General features: G+C 32.8%; 2 protein-coding genes and 1 long non-coding RNA gene across 3 annotated transcripts in view; all 3 read left to right on the top strand.

Annotated features, from left to right (window-relative positions):
- The window catches only part of LOC136065430 (uncharacterized), an 8,312-nt gene extending 3,894 nt beyond the window's left edge, over positions 1-4,418 (top strand). The window contains exon 4 of the long non-coding RNA XR_010627054.1: positions 4,260-4,418. This is a non-coding gene — a long non-coding RNA (uncharacterized LOC136065430). The remainder of the gene's footprint in view (positions 1-4,259) is intronic.
- A 4,550-nt stretch (positions 4,419-8,968) lies between these two features.
- Positions 8,969-11,897, top strand: LOC111996474 (galactinol synthase 1). The gene is made up of 4 exons (XM_024028463.2): positions 8,969-9,470; positions 10,137-10,457; positions 11,105-11,239; positions 11,385-11,897. The coding sequence occupies exons 1-4, from the start codon at positions 9,132-9,134 to the stop codon at positions 11,601-11,603; spliced, it is 1,014 nt and encodes a 337-aa protein (XP_023884231.2). The 5' UTR covers positions 8,969-9,131; the 3' UTR covers positions 11,604-11,897.
- A 2,808-nt stretch (positions 11,898-14,705) lies between these two features.
- Positions 14,706-17,595, top strand: LOC111996465 (galactinol synthase 1). The gene is made up of 4 exons (XM_024028451.2): positions 14,706-15,219; positions 15,841-16,161; positions 16,764-16,898; positions 17,046-17,595. The coding sequence occupies exons 1-4, from the start codon at positions 14,881-14,883 to the stop codon at positions 17,262-17,264; spliced, it is 1,014 nt and encodes a 337-aa protein (XP_023884219.2). The 5' UTR covers positions 14,706-14,880; the 3' UTR covers positions 17,265-17,595.
- The last annotated feature ends 975 nt before the right edge of the window (positions 17,596-18,570 follow it).

Raw genomic sequence — 18,570 nt, 5'->3', positions numbered from 1 at the left:
GTTTTAGTGACGAATTATTTCGTCACTAAATACAGTGGAATTTTATAAGAAATGGTTTTAGTGACGAACATTTTCGTCACTATATGTGCATGGATTTTTTTAAAAATAGTTTTAGTGACGAATATTTTCGTCACTATATGTACCCGAAAATAGTTTTAGTGACGAAATGTTTCGTCACTAAATATGATTTAATAAACTGAAATGGTTTTAGTGACGAAATATTTTCGTCACTAAACACTGTTTTTAGCGAGGAAAACATTTAGCGACGAAACGTTTTCGTCGCTAAAAGTTTTTTTTTATTACCAAATTGGACTTTTAGTGACGAAATTTTTCGTCGCTAAAAGTCGCCGGGACTTTTAGTGACGGGGCTACAGCGACGAAACGAATTTCGTCACTAAAAGTCCAATTTCGTCACTAAAGGTTCTTAGTGACGAAAAACTGGATTTTTAGTGACGAAAATTTTCGTCACTAAAAATACATTTTCTTGTAGTGACATCAATGCTTGTATAATAGAAGAAAGTACTACATTTTAGTAAATTAAGTCTAAAATTCATATAGATCACGCCATGCAAAGTTGTGTAAAAATATATAGTTGTTAAAGTAATTGTGTAAATTTACTCTGACACTATTTATTTTGCATTTAGTTTTTTTATTATTTCTTTATGTATTTCGAGGATAAAAAAATGAGGGTGGATGTTGGTTATTGTGGGTGAGAAAGATAAACAGTTTTTAAAAAAAAATCAAGAAAATTGATATTTTAATGAAATGTAGTGTAAAATAAATAATTTAATATAAGGTGGTTTAAAAAGTGAATATGTAAAATAAAAAAAAGTAAATTCTTATACTAAAATAGACGTAAATTTTTGCACAAGCTAAATATGGTAAAAAAAGAGAGCTAAATACTCCAAAAAACAACAATCACCAGGGTAAATTTTTAGCATTCAAAATAACAAATGAATAGTAACTCGATATATATATATATATATATATATATTTATTTATATATATTTATTCTTTGCTTTCTCNGTTTTTCTAATTTAATGGAAAATCCCAACATCACTTTCGAATATTGTACACTATCTATCTGGCATGAACTAGAAGTTTGTGCTCCAAGATTTTACTGCTCATAAGACTTGAATCAGTTCATATTATCATATATATACCAATAAAATGTTAAAGTGTGTCTTTCTTTGTTTCCTCTTTTTTTTGTTTTTTTATGATTGCTAAATAGTGTCTTTCACGTTATGTTATGATATATAAGAACTTATAAAGATTCTTCACCATAGGATTTTAAATTAAAATTTTCCAAATTTTATATGCTTATAAGGAACCCTCCTTTAGCGTTTCACGTTGAGATTTCCTTTCACAAATTTTCCAAATTGTATATGGTAATAATGAATCCTCCTTTAGTGTTTCACGTTGAGATTTCCTTTCACAAAGCAAAAAAGGGAGAGTATTTCTTGAGTCCAAGATGTATTTGGACAGCTAACCTTTTTCATTAAATGGGATATCTCATTAAATGAGATAACTGGTCTCTCTCATTAAAGTCAGAGGTATCTCATTTAATGAGAGAGGCTAGTTGTCCAAGTTTTATTGGTGGAGCATGAAGTGGAGCATAATTGATGAGACAGAAGATTTGGACTCGTATTTCTTTAAAGATAGAGTGTGGTTTGGATAGGAAGGTTAGTTGCGGTGCGTTTTCCAGCTTCGCATTTTCTCTTTCTTTTTTTTTTTTTTTTTTTTTTTTTGCCGCACTTGTTGACTTTGGGGACAAAATTCACTGTGCGTGTACTGTGCGTACACTGTTCATGCACTGTTCACGCATTATTTACGTAATATTTAATATTAAAAGTGACTCCCACAACACTATTCACACATTTAAAAATTATTTTGCTACAGTGTTTTCAGCAACAATCAGTTTTTATCAACTTTCAGCAACAATAAGTGCTTTTGTACTATTGGAATTGTTGTTGAGTGATTGAAAAATAAATAAACAAAAAATAATTAAAATGGCTTTCATATGGTTCAGCCTGATACTTTTGTCCATTGCGAAAATCCTTAATGGCTATCTTTCGTATATGTATTTAATTAAAATGAATCCAGTGTTAAATTTATATACTAGAAGACTTTGGGCTAACTTTGGACTAACTTTAAGGGTAATATACTTGCTTTATAACATATATTGTGACATTGTTAAACTTATTGAGTGATTATGTAATTATGTAATTGAAAAAGCTGAAAGAGAAAAGCAAAACAAGGATTTAACGTGATTCAACTTGAATGAAAACGTCCACAACATAAACATAAAGCACTTAATAACAACATTTTTATTATATAACTTGTAATTACAATGAACCTACTTTAAAAGAGAGATATATCTTTTGCTTTGATGAAAATCATGTGATACTCCTAAGGTGTGTTTGGCTTTAGCTTAAAAAGCTAGTTTTTTTTTTTTTTTTTTTTTACTATTTAGCTTATTTTTGCTATTATTTATAGATCTTATTACACTTTTATTATTATTTACAGGTCTCACTATATTATTACAGCTATCTTTTGACTTTATTTACAATATTTTAGTAAATAGTTTTTAATTTTAGTTAAATAAGTTGTTCCCAATGAAGAGTATATGTCGTAAAAGCAAAAGAGTAAAGAAGAAACGAAAAGAATTTTTTACTTTTTTAGTGTAGGTTATAGAAAATGTATGATGGGAGCCACCAAAGTCCAAAGACCCAACTAGAATGAGACACTTATGAGCAGATCATCATTGGAATAGAAATTGCAACCAAGAGAGACATATTCATTACCCACAACTAGCCAATGGGCTGGTAACAGGTGCTACCATTAAGAAGAATTTCTCTAAGTGTGTTAGAGTGTTCATACCTTGGTTGGAATCTAGCATTGGTATTTTTATAGGGAATTTAAAGGGATCATGGAAATATAAAGTTAAAACTAAGAAAAAATCTAATTAGATGTCAAATTGAATTTCAATTGTTGTCTAATTTTGCATCACGTTTTCTATTTAATTTTTTTTTTTTTAATTTTTGTTCTAGGTGAGTTAATATTATGCAAAAAAACGAAGAGTTGAATATAAATAAACCATTAAAAAAAACCAATACCAAAAAAAAAAAAAAAAAAAAGTTATAACTCATGTATATATTTATGACTTAAAAATGTGTAACTCTTATAATAGATATAATTTGAACTTATATATTGTAAGGACTCAATTTGAATTGGACCCAAGTTAAGAATCGGTTCCAAGCCCAACCAGCCCGAACAATAAATTTATAGAGAGTGAATAAAAGAACTAGCTCTATTCTTTAAGAAAGATCATCATAGGTACTAAGTAGGGACCTTTCTAACACAAACAAACTAAGAAAAATTGCTTTTTCAATGGTTCTTTTTTTTTAGCGTCCTTTTCTTGTGTTTTCTTTCTCTCTCCCCCTTTCTAAGTCCCTCTTTCTTCTTATATATCATGATCCTCGTCTCATTTTCACCATACACGTGTAGGTTAAATTCTAAGAACTCCTTCCCGTCCCATCCAACACCTCCCAAAATCTTCAACTAATAGCCATAAGGCTGTCTAACTACTGTTCAGGTATCACCTCCACATTAATGCGGCCAAAAAGTTAGTTGGGAAGCATTTAATATGGAAGTAGCAGTTTTAGAAGATATTTGTTATCTCCCTTTGCTCCTCCCTTATCCCCCATTCGTTTCTCAACTATAATACAACCCTATGAGGTATCCAGAATGATAAGGTAATTGAATCCATTTTGGACCCTTATGTCCGAGGTGGATTTATCCCTGGACGTATTTTGGACTATCACATATAATTTCTATTTACTTTTCTTGTACTATTCCCATCGTGTTCCTGTTTGGCCATCCTCGGACAGACTAACGTCCTTGGATAGAATGAGGTATGAGATGGCCAAATACACTCATAATATACCGAGGTATGAGATGGCAAGATTGGATAGAATGAGGCAAAACCAAGAGATAATTGATGCTTTGGGATTGAAGCACATCTCAACTTCTCTAAAGGATTCTGCTCAGTCCAATTGTACAAAAGGGAAAAGAAGTAGAGCTAGTGTTGTGGTAGATGATGATTATGTACCACCTATTGGTGACGATGAGAATGATGTTGAGTCATCTAACTCTTTAATCCATAAGGTACAATAGATGTTCCATAGGGTGCAATAGATAATAACTTTGGTTCTATTATTTGTAATGACTTTGTTGTTCTATTATATATATGTTTCTAGTTACAGATGGCACCAGGACGACTTACACGCTCACGAGGTGGGGCATCTATCCCAGTGGTCCAATCTACGGTCCAATCTACGGTTCAATCTACAGAAACACCTCTTGAAGCAAATCCTCTCGCCCAAAGTTCTTCAAGTGCGGAGGCTACCGACGCATTAACTAACACGACTGGTAATTACATAGAACATACTTAATTGCAACTGCACTTTGTCTTTACTATTGAGATTATACTTAATGTACATAGAATGTATAATTTTATAACATTGATAATTTTTAAATAGGATCTGCTAGCAGAAATACCCGTGGAACAACACGTGGTATAGCAGTACGGGCACTTGTTGAAAAAAGTGGTAAACTACCAGTACGTATAGCTGCAGAGTATGATGCTCCTGTTGGGAAGAATGCATGCAAGCTTGTCAATCAAATTGGGGTACAAGTGCGAAGTAATTTGTCCAGTTACAACGTAAAAAATTGGAAAAGTGTTGATGCTGCTACTAGAGATGTGGTGCTTCAAAATATCGTGGTAAATTTATATTAATAACGTTTAACTCGTCTTTGTTGTCACTAAGTATATTAATTCATATAATAATATTTTTATAATACATATATACTTCATTTTACAGGATCAGTTTGAGCTTGAAGGAGATTCCAACTTAGTAACGAAAACAGTAAATACAAAATGTGGAAGATTATTGAGTAGCGGCTCTAACAAGTTGTATCAGACTTATAAGAAGCTTGTACAATCTCATGATGAAGACTATGCAAAAATCCACCCGCCAAAGAATGTCACACTTGAGCAATGGACTGGACTTATTGAAGGGAGATGGACCAATAAGGACTGGCTGGTAAATTATTTATGCGTATATTATTATTATCCAATATTTACTATATTATGTTGTCAAATGATGAAGTAAATTTATATTGTTTTATTAATGATTTAATAAATATCTTGAATGTTCTTTATTAGGAAAAATCAAGAATTAATTCTGAAAATAGAAGCAAAACTTCAGGCAAACATAGATGCGGGACAAAGGCACTTGCTGTTAGGGTTGATGAGGAGGTGCGTGTTTTTTCATTTTCTTAAATCTTAGTATATTACATGTGATTAATTAACTATAAATAACTAACACTCGAATGTTAATTAATTAGACAAATAATAATGGCGGTCAAGTTCCTGAATTGGCAAAAGTCTACAAAGATGTTCATTTTAATCCAAACACAAATAAGTGGATACACCATGACGATGAAGCGACATATGTATGTGTATCATTCCATCCCTATTATTCCATTCTTATCATGTTTGTAAAGTTATTACATATGTAGTATTAATGTTGTGATTGTTGTTTTTTTTTTTTTTTTTTTTTTCTCTTTCAAATGGTAGGAAACTATTCTCAAAGTGCAAGAGGATCATTGTCAAGATCCTAATGTAATTCCCCTTACACAAGAGGAAATTTCAAACTTGGTTTTTAAGAAAAAATCTGGTATTGTAAAAGGACTTGGCATGAGACCTTCTTCTTCTCTAGTAACCACTGCCTCATCTAGTGCCTCGGTAGAGTATATTCATCGGTTAGAAAATGAGATAATTGAGCTCAAAGAGGCAAGAGTTAGGGACGAAGAGGAGCAAGCTAAGGAGCAAGAGGCGCGAGCTAAGCAAGATGAGATCCAAAAGAATATTCTTAATTTTTTAAGGAGCAAGGGTTATGATGACGGTTTTAACTATGGGGGTGGTTCATCTTCAAGTTAAATCACTTATTGGTAACACGTCATTTTTTATGTATCATTTGAAACTAATTGTTAGAAATTTTTTTATAACATAGTTAATGTTTTTACTTTACGATTTTAATGTAATAGTGTTTTTATATTTGTGTAGATTTCTTATTGGTGGCTTTTGGGGATTTACTTTTGGCATTATTTGAAGACATATGAGAACATCTTTTGGCTTTAGGGGGTTCCAATTATATTATGTTACATTTTTTGTATTGTTATAAAACATTTTAAGTTATTGTATGTGTTGCAAACAATTATTATATGGAAGGAGTTTGAATTTGATACTTGTTTTAATTTTAACTTGTGCAATGTATGGATCAATTTTTTATAAATGTGTTGTTGAAATAAATGTGTTAATCAAATGTGAAGTTTTAATAATGTAATGACAGGTTACAGGTTAATATCAACGTCATGAAAATAATAAAAACAGAAAATATGTTTTAGTGATGAATTTTTTCGTTACAAATATGGCAACAAAAAATTGTTTTAGTGACAAAATATTTCGTCACTAAATGCAGTGGAATTTTGTAAGAAATGGTTTTAGTGACGAAATTTTCGTCACTATATGTGCATGGATTTTCTTAAAAATAGTTTTAGTGACGAATATTTTCGTCACTATATATACCCAAAAATAGTTTTAGTGACGAAATTTTTCGTCACTAAATATGATTTAATAAACTGAAATGGTTTTAGTGACGAAATATTTTCGTCACTAAATACTGTTTTTAGCGAGGAAAACATTTAGCGACGAAACGTTTTCGTCACTAAAAGTTTTTTTTTTTTTTTTACCAAATTCGACGTTTAGTGACGAAATTTTTCGTCACTAAAAGTCGCCAAGACTTTTAGTGACGGGGCTACGGTGACGAAACGAATTTCGTCACTAAAAGTCCAATTTCGTCACTAAAGGTTCTTAGTGACAAAAAAACTGGACTTTTAGTGACGAATTTTTTCGTCACTAAAAATACATTTTCTTGTAGTGAGGGTGAAGGCTTGAGATCAGAGAGATAGAGGGTGAGGGTTGAGATCGAAGATGGAGGTTGAGGGCTTGAGAGATGGAGGTTGATGTGCGATGGGAGATAGGGCTAAAATATTTTTAAGCATGCTATTTATACAAAGCCTAAAGTCGCATTTTTAAACTCCAGCTATAGGCAAAGCTGAAGCCGCATGTAAGAAACACAGTCACTTCCTAAACTAAAGCCGCATTTTATAAACACGATTGCAGACTAAGTTTATAGCTGCGTCTATAAAACGAGGCTATAGGGAAGGTAGAGCCACATTTTTCAAACGCAACCATAGTTCAAATTAAAAAAAAAAAAAAAATTAAATAGAAAGGTATTATAGCCGCGTGTTTAAAACGTGGCAATAGCTCCAAACCAAAAAATGCGGTTATAACACTAAAAAAACGCAGTTATAGACATATTCTATAGCCGTATGTTTAAAACGCAGCTATAGCTCATGTGTTTTGTAGTGATTATTTTAGTCTTTAAATTTTAATATTTTTTTATTATCAAATTGGTTATTCTATTTCTATCCAATTCCATCTATAAAACCACCACTCTTCATATATGTGATACAATGTCATTTTTTAGACTTGTAGTTTTATAGATGAAAACGAATGGAAAGACCAACTTGATAGAAGTCTTAAAATTTAAGGCTAAAATTATTTTTTTTTTAATTAAAATGAAAATGACAATTCTCCAAATATAAAAGATGTAATTCTGAATTTGGCAAAAAAATTAAAAAGTGTGCTATAAGACAACCAACCTCAATCCACTATGACCTCACTTCAAATCCCAGTCGTTTATCTTGTTGATAAGGCTCTAGATGGATGGTGGTTTGAACAACAAACTATGTTCATTCATTTTTTATTTTCTAATATCACTGTAGACCTAAAAAATAGTTATTAAACAAAAAAAAAAAAGGACAATAGAAATTGCATTTGAGTTTCATTTGATGCTCATTATTTGTCATGCATTTACTCCTCATTTGATGCTTATTTAAGAGGCCAAGACTACCATTGCAGAGCTCAGGAACAAAGGTTAGTAGGGTGGCATCTTAGGGTTGCTAACTTACTCTCCCAAAACTCCTCAACACTAATCTTCCTAGCCTCTCTCTATAAACTTCTAATCAAACCCACTTCCAACAATCTCATAATCTCAACAAAGCACACGTAATGGCCCCTGAAGTGCCTGTAGATGTGTTAAAAGGCACAAACAAGGTCTCTACTGCTCTTAAGAACGGCTACTCTAAAGGGGCTTTCGTAACATTTTTGGCTGGTAATGGTGACTATGTCAAGGGGGTTGTTGGTTTGGCTAAGGGTTTGCGCATAAAAACGCAGTTATAGACATATTCTATAGCCGTATGTTTAAAACGCAGCTATAGCTCATGTGTTTTGTAGTGATTATTTTAGTCTTTAAATTTTAATATTTTTTTATTATCAAATTGGTTATTCTATTTCTATCCAATTCCATCTATAAAACCACCACTCTTCATATATGTGATACAATGTCATTTTTTAGACTTGTAGTTTTATAGATGAAAACGAATGGAAAGACCAACTTGATAGAAGTCTTAAAATTTAAGGCTAAAATTATTTTTTTTTTAATTAAAATGAAAATGACAATTCTCCAAATATAAAAGATGTAATTCTGAATTTGGCAAAAAAATTAAAAAGTGTGCTATAAGACAACCAACCTCAATCCACTATGACCTCACTTCAAATCCCAGTCGTTTATCTTGTTGATAAGGCTCTAGATGGATGGTGGTTTGAACAACAAACTATGTTCATTCATTTTTTATTTTCTAATATCACTGTAGACCTAAAAAATAGTTATTAAACAAAAAAAAAAAAGGACAATAGAAATTGCATTTGAGTTTCATTTGATGCTCATTATTTGTCATGCATTTACTCCTCATTTGATGCTTATTTAAGAGGCCAAGACTACCATTGCAGAGCTCAGGAACAAAGGTTAGTAGGGTGGCATCTTTAGGGTTGCTAACTTACTCTCCCAAAACTCCTCAACACTAATCTTCCTAGCCTCTCTCTATAAACTTCTAATCAAACCCACTTCCAACAATCTCATAATCTCAACAAAGCACACGTAATGGCCCCTGAAGTGCCTGTAGATGTGTTAAAAGGCACAAACAAGGTCTCTACTGCTCTTAAGAACGGCTACTCTAAGGGGGCTTTCGTAACATTTTTGGCTGGTAATGGTGACTATGTCAAGGGGGTTGTTGGTTTGGCTAAGGGTTTGCGCAAAGTCAAAAGTGCATACCCTTTAGTGGTTGCAATGTTACCTGACGTGCCTGAGGAGCATCGTGAGATCTTGAGGTCTCAAGGTTGCATCCTCCGCGAGATCGAGCCTATTTACCCACCTGAGAATGAAGTTCAATTTGCTATGGCTCACTTTGTCATCAACTACTCCAAACTTCGTATTTGGAATGTAAGTTATATGTTAAAACTACTTACATAAATGCTTTTAACATGAATAGTGTTAATGAATGATGGTCGTGCATCCTTTGGTTGCTAGCTAGTATAGTAGTATGAGATTTTTTGAGAGACAATATTACTTTATGACTTTTTTAATTTGTTTGTATTTGTATATACAGCAAAGACCTATTTATATACTAGCAACCAGTGTGTGTGTAATAGAGATCTTATTCAAAATAGAGGATAAGAATTCAAAATTCTTGAATGGTCAGGATGATACTACGAAATACATGTGTTATGATGGATTTTGATTGCTCCTAAACATTTTTTTTCATCCTAAACAAATTGAAGAAATCTTACTCTTACTCTTGAAAATAAATAAATGAATAAAATCTAGAATATACGTTATTTACGAAGCCTACCTTATTTATTCGATCCTTTTTCTTTTCTTTTTTTTTTATTATAAAATATCAATGACAAAAATTCTATTTGAGTGTAGCTAGGCTTATCATAAGGCACTGAGCCTGACTTGTTTGTTTTGAGTTAAAAAAAGAAAAAAGAAGTGAGGTTCAAAACACTAATCCCTATTTCATATACAATACATTTTTGCACATTCATATGACTATGTACGCATATCTATTTGATCATAACCGAAAGTTGTATATGATATAATTTGCAGTTTGAGGAGTACAAGAAGATGATATATTTGGATGCTGATATTCAAGTATTTGAAAACATAGACCATCTCTTTGACACACCAGACGGCTACTTCTATGCCACCATGGACTGTTTTTGCGAGAAGATGTGGAGCCATTCACTGCAATTCAAAGTCGGGTACTGCCAACAGTGCCCTGATAGGGTGCCATGGCCTGTTGACATGGGTTCTCCACCTCCCTTGTACTTTAATGCTGGCATGTTCGTTTTTAACCCTAGCCGTTCGACTTTTGACAAGCTTCTTGAGTTCCTCTATGCCACTCCGGTTACACCCTTCGCAGAGCAAGTAAGTTCTTATTTGTATAGTAATAATCATTAATTGGTTTTCCAATTTGTTGGTTTTTCATGTTATATATGGATTTTCTAAACTTATTATATATGTGGTCAAATTTATTATATCTTTAATATTACTCATTTAACAATCGATTTTTTCATAGCTTGTTAAAGTATTAAGTGTATTTCTTGAGGTTTCATTAAAATAGTAAGTTGTGATTTAAGCAACATCATACTTATATAAGCTCATCACAAACATATTTTTTGTTATTCAACAATCACAATAAAATAGGTTAATAGTCTTTAAAAATTTGTTATAAAAATAGTTTCTCACCATGGATCACCTTGTAGCTTTCATGCTCTAGGAAGAATATGATGGCAACTATAGGGGTGTGAATCTTGTGGTGCATTTTATTATGAAAAAAAAAAAAAAAAAAAAAAAGCTTGCAGATGCATTTTATTATCATAACAGTAGCAGTAACTTCAATTGTACTATTTGATATTAATATCACAATCATCACTATTATCACTATCAATTTGGAAAAAGAATCAAGGAAAAGTGAAAAGCTAGCTAGATATGGTACTTATGTATATTATTTACTGCTCCAAATATTGGGTAAAGAAATATTATAAAAGTCTTGTTGTGTACGCACATGACAGGATCTCCTGAATATGTTCTTTGAGAAAGTGTACAAGCCCCTCCCTCTGGTGTTCAATCTTATTCTTGCTATGTTATGGCACCATCCTGAGAACTTTAATGTTGAGAAAGTCAAGGTGGTTCACTATTGTGTTGCTGTAAGTATTCTTTCTCATTCATAATTTGTGAAATCTAAGATCATGCATAAGATGATTAAAAAAAAATAAAAACTTGTGCATGTATAAGATAAATGATATTTGATATTTTTTGTTAACCTTCTCCATTATAATCCACGTAAAATAGGGAGCAAAACCATGGAGGTACACTGGCAAGGAAGATCGCATGGACAGGGAGGACATCAAGATGTTGGTGAAAAAATGGTGGGATATTTATGACGATGAATCCCTTGATTTTAAGGGTGAATACCCAGTTTCAGAGGAAGAGACATTCTCAAAGTCTTCCATTATGGCTTCCATGCCTGAGCCCACCATTTCCTATATTCCTGCTCCCACTGCTGCTTGAGTGTTAACTAATAAGAAGAGAGAACTGTTGGAAGTGAGTATTTTCACAGAAAATACATATATGAAGCTGCTTAATATATGTGACCTTATTAATATTATAAGAAGTATCTCTCCTTCTAGTTGAAACGTGAAAGAATGTATAACTTTTGTCTTGATTGTATATCAAGAACTTTTATTAAGAGACTTTCATGTATTATTGTTCTTCTTCTTTAATTCTAGAACAGTGTTTGTAATGACATGGTCACACTTACTTTGGATATCATCCGGTTATTACATAAGTACAATTGTCGGCAAATCTAATATCGCATCTTATCTGTGCTTTATTCTCATTCCAAAAGTTAAATGTATTAAAATAATTATTAAATTCATTCTACTTAAGAATTTGTTTGGATTGAGGGGAGAGAGAGAGAGTAGACGAGAGTAAAATGTGATCAATCATTATTAAGAAAATTTTGCACATGTATGAGTTGATCATTTGATAATCAAGTGATCCTAAGATTATTAAAGATAGAGGTTTAGCTATATACACTTGAAATGCGTGAAAAAAAAGTCCATTTTCATGAGTAACTTAATTAGTATTAAAACTGACAGGGTTCTCATTTATTTATAATTAACATTTTTATATATCTTTTTTTTTATTATTAATTTTTGCCCTAACTTGATATCGAATATTTTCACCATCTCAAAATTTGTCTCACACCCTAGAGTCGTCAAGGACTAAGACATCATCAAGCCCAATAGCATTGCCAGGCACCCAAGGGAGCATCAGGCCTCCCATGCGTTTGGTGATGCCAATGGTAGCAATTAGACGTTTACTCGTCTGGTACTTTATGTGGCTGACAAATCTCCCTTAACCGACAATCCTCCATACTTAGCTCCTCACCATTTACATGTACTCCTCCACTCAAGTATCTCCATATGAAAAGAACTTGCACATTAAGCCCAAAGATCCTTCTACATATTCGTATCCTCTAAACATGAGAAGTTAAGCACAAGGATCTCAAATCATTAACTCCACCCCATAAGGAAAGAGCCTACATTCACCAAATCTTGATTAGCTCATATCACTATATAAGAACTACGCCCCCTCTTCTTCAAATGTAGAATTTCCTAGATCTCATACTTTGAATTATTGGAGATCATTCAATCACTTGCTTAACTTTTGGAGAGTTTTTGGCCAACTCCCCACCAGTGATCTCTTTAGGCTCTTCACCTTTCATTTTTCAGGTGCCCAGCCTAGCTAGTCACTACATGTGTGAACTCACACAACTGACTCACTGACAATTTTGTGCATCATAAAAACCTGACAAAATTAGACAAAAAACTATTAAGCTATCTAAATCTTAAAAGAAAAGGTTGATATGGATAGAAGAATTTCTTAAACCCGTGGAAAAATGGCTCAACCCACTGAAAAAGACACATTCAGGAGTAAATTAAGTATCTTAAGATAAGCTTGAATTTTTGTCAAAAAAATAAAAAAAGATATGCTTGAATTTGGTATGAGTTAGAATTCACGGAATTGAAGATTCTTCATTGTTCAAAAAGGAAAATCGGGTGTCAATTTCTGTGACTTGATGCCAAAGTCACTATTAGTGTAAAAAAGGGCAACTCAATAGAGACGAACAATATGCATTGGCGACTTCCTGCCACTTCTTTGTTCCCCACTCAGAGAAAGAAATGGGCAAATACCTTTTTGGCTTACAAATTACAAATACCCCATGTATGGGTATGGATGAGAAGTGAGAACTGTGTTATCATGTACGTGGCAGCTTTATGATGGGTTTGGACGATTATGTCAAAGACCATCACCATGAGCCAATCACCTTCGTATTGGATTTTTGCTAGGTGATAGATTCCCAAACGAGCCAATCACATCATGATTACTATATTAGTCAAAGCAAACCCATAGCTTATTGAGACATTAAGCCACTTGAGCGTAGGTCATGGGTAATGAAACAAATCCCCAATATTTTGTGAAAGGCAATAATTAGTGGGGCAAAGAAAAAGAAAGAAAAGAAAAGGAAATTCGATGTTCGACCCCCACTTTATAAGCAATATTAGGGAAAAGGTATGAAGCTTGGGCAATTCATGACCTTTAGGCCTATAGCCAGTACGAAACTTGAGGCTTGAGCAATTCATGACCTTTAAGCTTATAGCTAGCCAGAGATATTTATTTATTTTTAGTTTGAATCAAGTAGACATCCCAAATTCACACTGTTTGAACGATTTTGAACTTTTATGACTTGTTTGGACTGAAAGAGATAAAGAGGAAGTAGAGTATAGTTAGTAAAAAATGGGTTTAACTTATTTCTACTACTTTTTTAATTAGACATATTATTTTGTTTTAAATATAAAATGACAAATAATAGTGAATTTTAATCTCTTCATTTTATTTAATTAAACTAATCTCACATTAAAACAAAATGAGATTCCTTCTTAAAAGTGCTGAAAAACCAAACATGCGTAAAAATTACTTTAGAAGAGAAGAGTCCATAACCATCTTCGTTTTTTTTTTATCGAAAAAAAAAATATCAGTTACATTATCTTTATTTAGAGTATGCTAAAATATCCTATCAAAAAAAAAAACAAAAGTATGCCAAAAATCATCGGTCAGTCCGTCGCCATCATTTTGTCAACCAATAATGACAATGACAAATAATTAAACTATAGCCGTGTCGACAATACGTTCTGAACAATCACTCCACCAATAGTTTAATATACTTTTCAAATTAACCACCTCAATTCCAAACAAAAAAAATCAAAAGTTGGACCAACTCAAGGTCATATTGCTATGCTCTATTGAATTTTCAGAAACTTCATGGACAGGCGAAGCAAGCCATAATATAGTTTACATCCATAAGCATCTATATTGATAGAACCATAATTTTAGTTATTTTATTCTATCAAAAATTATTTTATTTGTTTTATCTACTCACTTTACAAAACACTCATAATTTTATTTTAGTTTTCATTCATTTTTTATTTTATTATATCACTGTAGACCTAAAAAAGAGTTATTAAAAAAAAAGGACAATAGAAATTGCATTTGAGTTTCATTTGATGTTCATTTGTCATGCATTTACTCCTCATTTGATGCTTATTTAAGAGGCCAAGACTACCATTGCAGAACTCAAGAACAAAGGTCAGTAGGGTGGAATCTTTAGGATTGCTAATTTACTCTCCCAAAACTCCTCAACACTAATCTTCCTAGCCTCTCTCTATAAACTTCTAATCAAACCCACATCCAATAATCTCATAATCTCAACAAAGCACACATAATGGCCCCTGAAGTGCCTGTAGATGTGTTCAAAGGCACAAACAAGGTCTCTACTGCTCTTAACAATGGCTACTCTAAGGGGGCTTTCATAACATTTTTGGCTGGTAATGGTGACTATGTCAAGGGGGTTGTTGGTTTGGCTAAGGGTTTGCGCAAAGTCAAAAGTGCATACCCTTTGGTTGTTGCAATGTTACCTGACGTGCCTGAGGAGCATCGTGAGATCTTGAGGTCTCAAGGTTGCATCCTCCGCGAGATCGAGCCTATTTACCCACCTGAGAATGAAGTTCAATTTGCTATGGCTCACTATGTCATCAACTACTCCAAACTTCGTATTTGGAATGTAAGTTATATGTTAAAACTACTTACATAAATGCTTTTAACATGAATAGTGTTAATGAATGATGGTCATGCATCCTTTGGTTGCTAGTTAGTATAGTAGTGTGAGATTTTTTGAGAGACAATATTGCTTTATGACTTTTTTTTAATTTCTCATTCAAAATAGAGGATAAGAATTCAAAACTCTTGAATGGTCAGGATGATACTACGAAATACAAGGGTTATGATGGGTTTTGATTGCTCTCCTATACATTTTTTTTTTCATCCTAAATAAATTGAAGTTGTTTTACTTTTACTCTTGAAAATAAATAAATGAATAAAATCTAGACTATACGTTAGATTTATATGAAGCCTACCTTTTTTATTCAATCCTTTTTTTTTTTTTAAGAAATATCAATGACAAAAATTCTATTTGAATGTAGCTAGGCTTATCATAAGGCACTGAGCCCGACTTGTTTGTTTTTTAGTTTAAAAAAAAAAAAAGTGAGGTTCAAAACACTAATCCCGATTTCATTTACTGCATATGCATATGCAATACATGTTTGCACATCCATATGACTATGTACACATTAACAGATATCTATTTGATTATAACAAAAATCTGTGTATGATGTGTAATTTGCAGTTTGAGGAGTTCAAGAAGATGATATATTTGGATGCTGATATTCAAGTGTTTGAAAACATAGACCATCTCTTTGACACACCAGACGGCTACTTCTATGCCACCATGGACTGTTTTTGCGAGAAGACATGGAGCCATTCACTGCAATTCAAAGTTGGGTACTGCCAACAGTGCCCTGATAGGGTGCCATGGCCTGTTGACATGGGTTCTCCACCTCCCTCGTACTTTAATGCTGGCATGTTCGTTTTTAACCCTAGCCGTTCGACTTTTGACAAGCTTCTTGAGGTCCTCTATGCCACTCCGGTTACACCCTTCGCAGAGCAAGTGAGTTCTTCTTTTTGTATTTATAATCATTAATTGGTTTCCAATTTGTTGGTTTTTCTTGTTATATATGGATTTGCTAAGATTATTATATATGTGGTAAAATTTATGATATCTTTAATATTACTCATTTAACAATCGATTTTTTTTATAGCTAAAGTAACAAGTGTATTTTTTGAAAAATTTTGTTAAATTAGTAAGTCGTGATTTGAGTAATATTACTTTTACATAAACTTATTAAAAATAAACATCATTTTTGTTGTAAAACAATCACAATAAACTAGGTTTATAGTCTTAAAAAAGTTGTTAGGAAAATAGTTCCCAACCATGGCTCGCCTTGTAGAGCTTTCATGCTCTAGGAAGAATATGATGGCAACTATAGGGGTGTGAACCATGTGATGCATTTTATTATCATAACAGAAGCAGTGACTTCAATTGTACGGTTTGATATTAATATTACAATCATCATTACTATCACTATCAATTTGGAAAAAGAATATCAAGTGAAAAGCTAGCTAGATATGGTACTCATGTATATTATTTACTGCTCTAAATATTTGGTAAAGAAATATTATTAAAAGTCTTGTTGTGTACACATATGACAGGATTTCCTGAATATGTTCTTCGAAAAAGTGTACAAGCCCCTCCCTCTGGTATTCAATCTTGTTCTTGCTATGTTATGGCGTCATCCTGAGAACATAGACGTTGAGAAAGTCAAGGTGGCTCACTATTGTGCTGCTGTAAGTACTCTTTCTCATTCATAATTTGTGAAATCTAAAATCATGCATAAGATAAAATTTAAAAAAAATAAAAACTTGTGCATGTATAAGATAAATGATATTTGATATTTTTTGTTAACCTTCTCCATTATATTCCACGTAAAATAGGGATCAAAACCATGGAGGTACACTGGCAAGGAAGTTAACATGGACAGGGAGGACATCAAGATGTTGGTGAAAAAATGGTGGGATATTTATAACGATGAATCCCTTGATTTTAAGGATGAAAACCCAGTTTCGGAGGAAGAGACATTCTCAAAGTCTTCCATTATGGCTTCTATGCCTGAGCCCACCATTTCCTTTATTCCTGCTCCCACTGCTGCTTGAGTGTTAACTAATAAGAAGAGAGAACTGTTGGAAGTTAGTGTAATCCCATCTTTTCTTTTACCCTCTTTTTTTTTTTTTTTTTTTTTTTTGTCTTCCCTATTTTATACTTTTTCTAGGCTACTTGGCCTTTCTTTGTTGTGAGAGTTCACAGAAAATACATATATGAAGCTGCTTAATATATGTGACCTTATTAATATCGTAAGAAGTATCCCTACTTCTACTTGAAACTTGAAAGAATGTATAACTTTTGTCTTGATTGTATATCAAGAACTTTTATTAAGAGACTTTCATGTATTACATGTATATTCTGAATGTGATGTATATGCATGCATCTCTCTCTCTCTCTCTCTCCCCCTTTCCAACTTTATTATTCTTTTCTTTAATTCTAGAACGTAGTGTTTGTGATGTCATGTTCACACTTGCTTTGGATATCATCCGGTTATTACATAAGTACAATTGTCGGCAAATCTAATATTGCATCTTATCTTATCTGTGCTTTATTCTCATTCCAAAAGTTAAATGTATTAAAATAATTATTAAATTCATTCCGCTTAAGAAATTGTTTGGATTTTTTTGTTTTTGGGGGGGGGGGGGGGGGGGGTGGGGTTGGGGAAGAGTAGACAGGAGTAAAATGTGATCGGTACAGGAGAAAATTTTTCACATGTATGAGTTGATTGTTTGATAATCAAGTGATTCTAAGATTGTTGAAGATAGAGGTTTAGCTATATATTCTTGAAATGGGTGAAAAAAAAAGTTCATTTTCATGAGTAACTTAATTAGTTTTAAACCTAATAGGGAATATTTTCACCATCTCAAAATTTGTCTCACACCCTAGTATCATCACGGACTAAGACATCGTCAGACCCAATAGCATTGACAAGCACCCAATGGAGCATCAGGCCTCCCACGCGTTTGGTGATGCCAATGGCAGCAGTCAAACGTTTACTCATTTGGTACTTCATGTGGCTAACAAATCTCCCTTAACTGAAAATCCTCCATACTTAGCTCCGCATCATTTGCATGCCCAAAGATCCTTCTACATATTCGTATCCTCTAAACATGGGAAGTTAAGCACAAGGATTTGGGTCATTATCTCCATATAAGCCTACATTCATGGGATCTTGGTTTGCTCTATATCATTAAAATAAGCACTAAGCCCCCTCTTCTCCAAGGTATGTAAAATTTCATAACTCTCATACTTTGAGTTATCGGAGATCATTTAGTCACTGGCTTAATCTTTAGAGGGTCTTTGGCTGGAACTTCACCAGTGCTCTTTTTAGGTTCTTCACCTTTCATTTTTCAGGTG

This window comes from Quercus suber, unplaced genomic scaffold (genome assembly GCF_002906115.3).
Source record: "Quercus suber isolate HL8 unplaced genomic scaffold, Cork oak 2.0 scaffold_967, whole genome shotgun sequence".
NCBI lineage: Eukaryota > Viridiplantae > Streptophyta > Magnoliopsida > Fagales > Fagaceae > Quercus > Quercus suber.
Note: the sequence above shows the minus strand (reverse complement) of the source record. Positions and strands in the feature narration are given on the sequence as shown.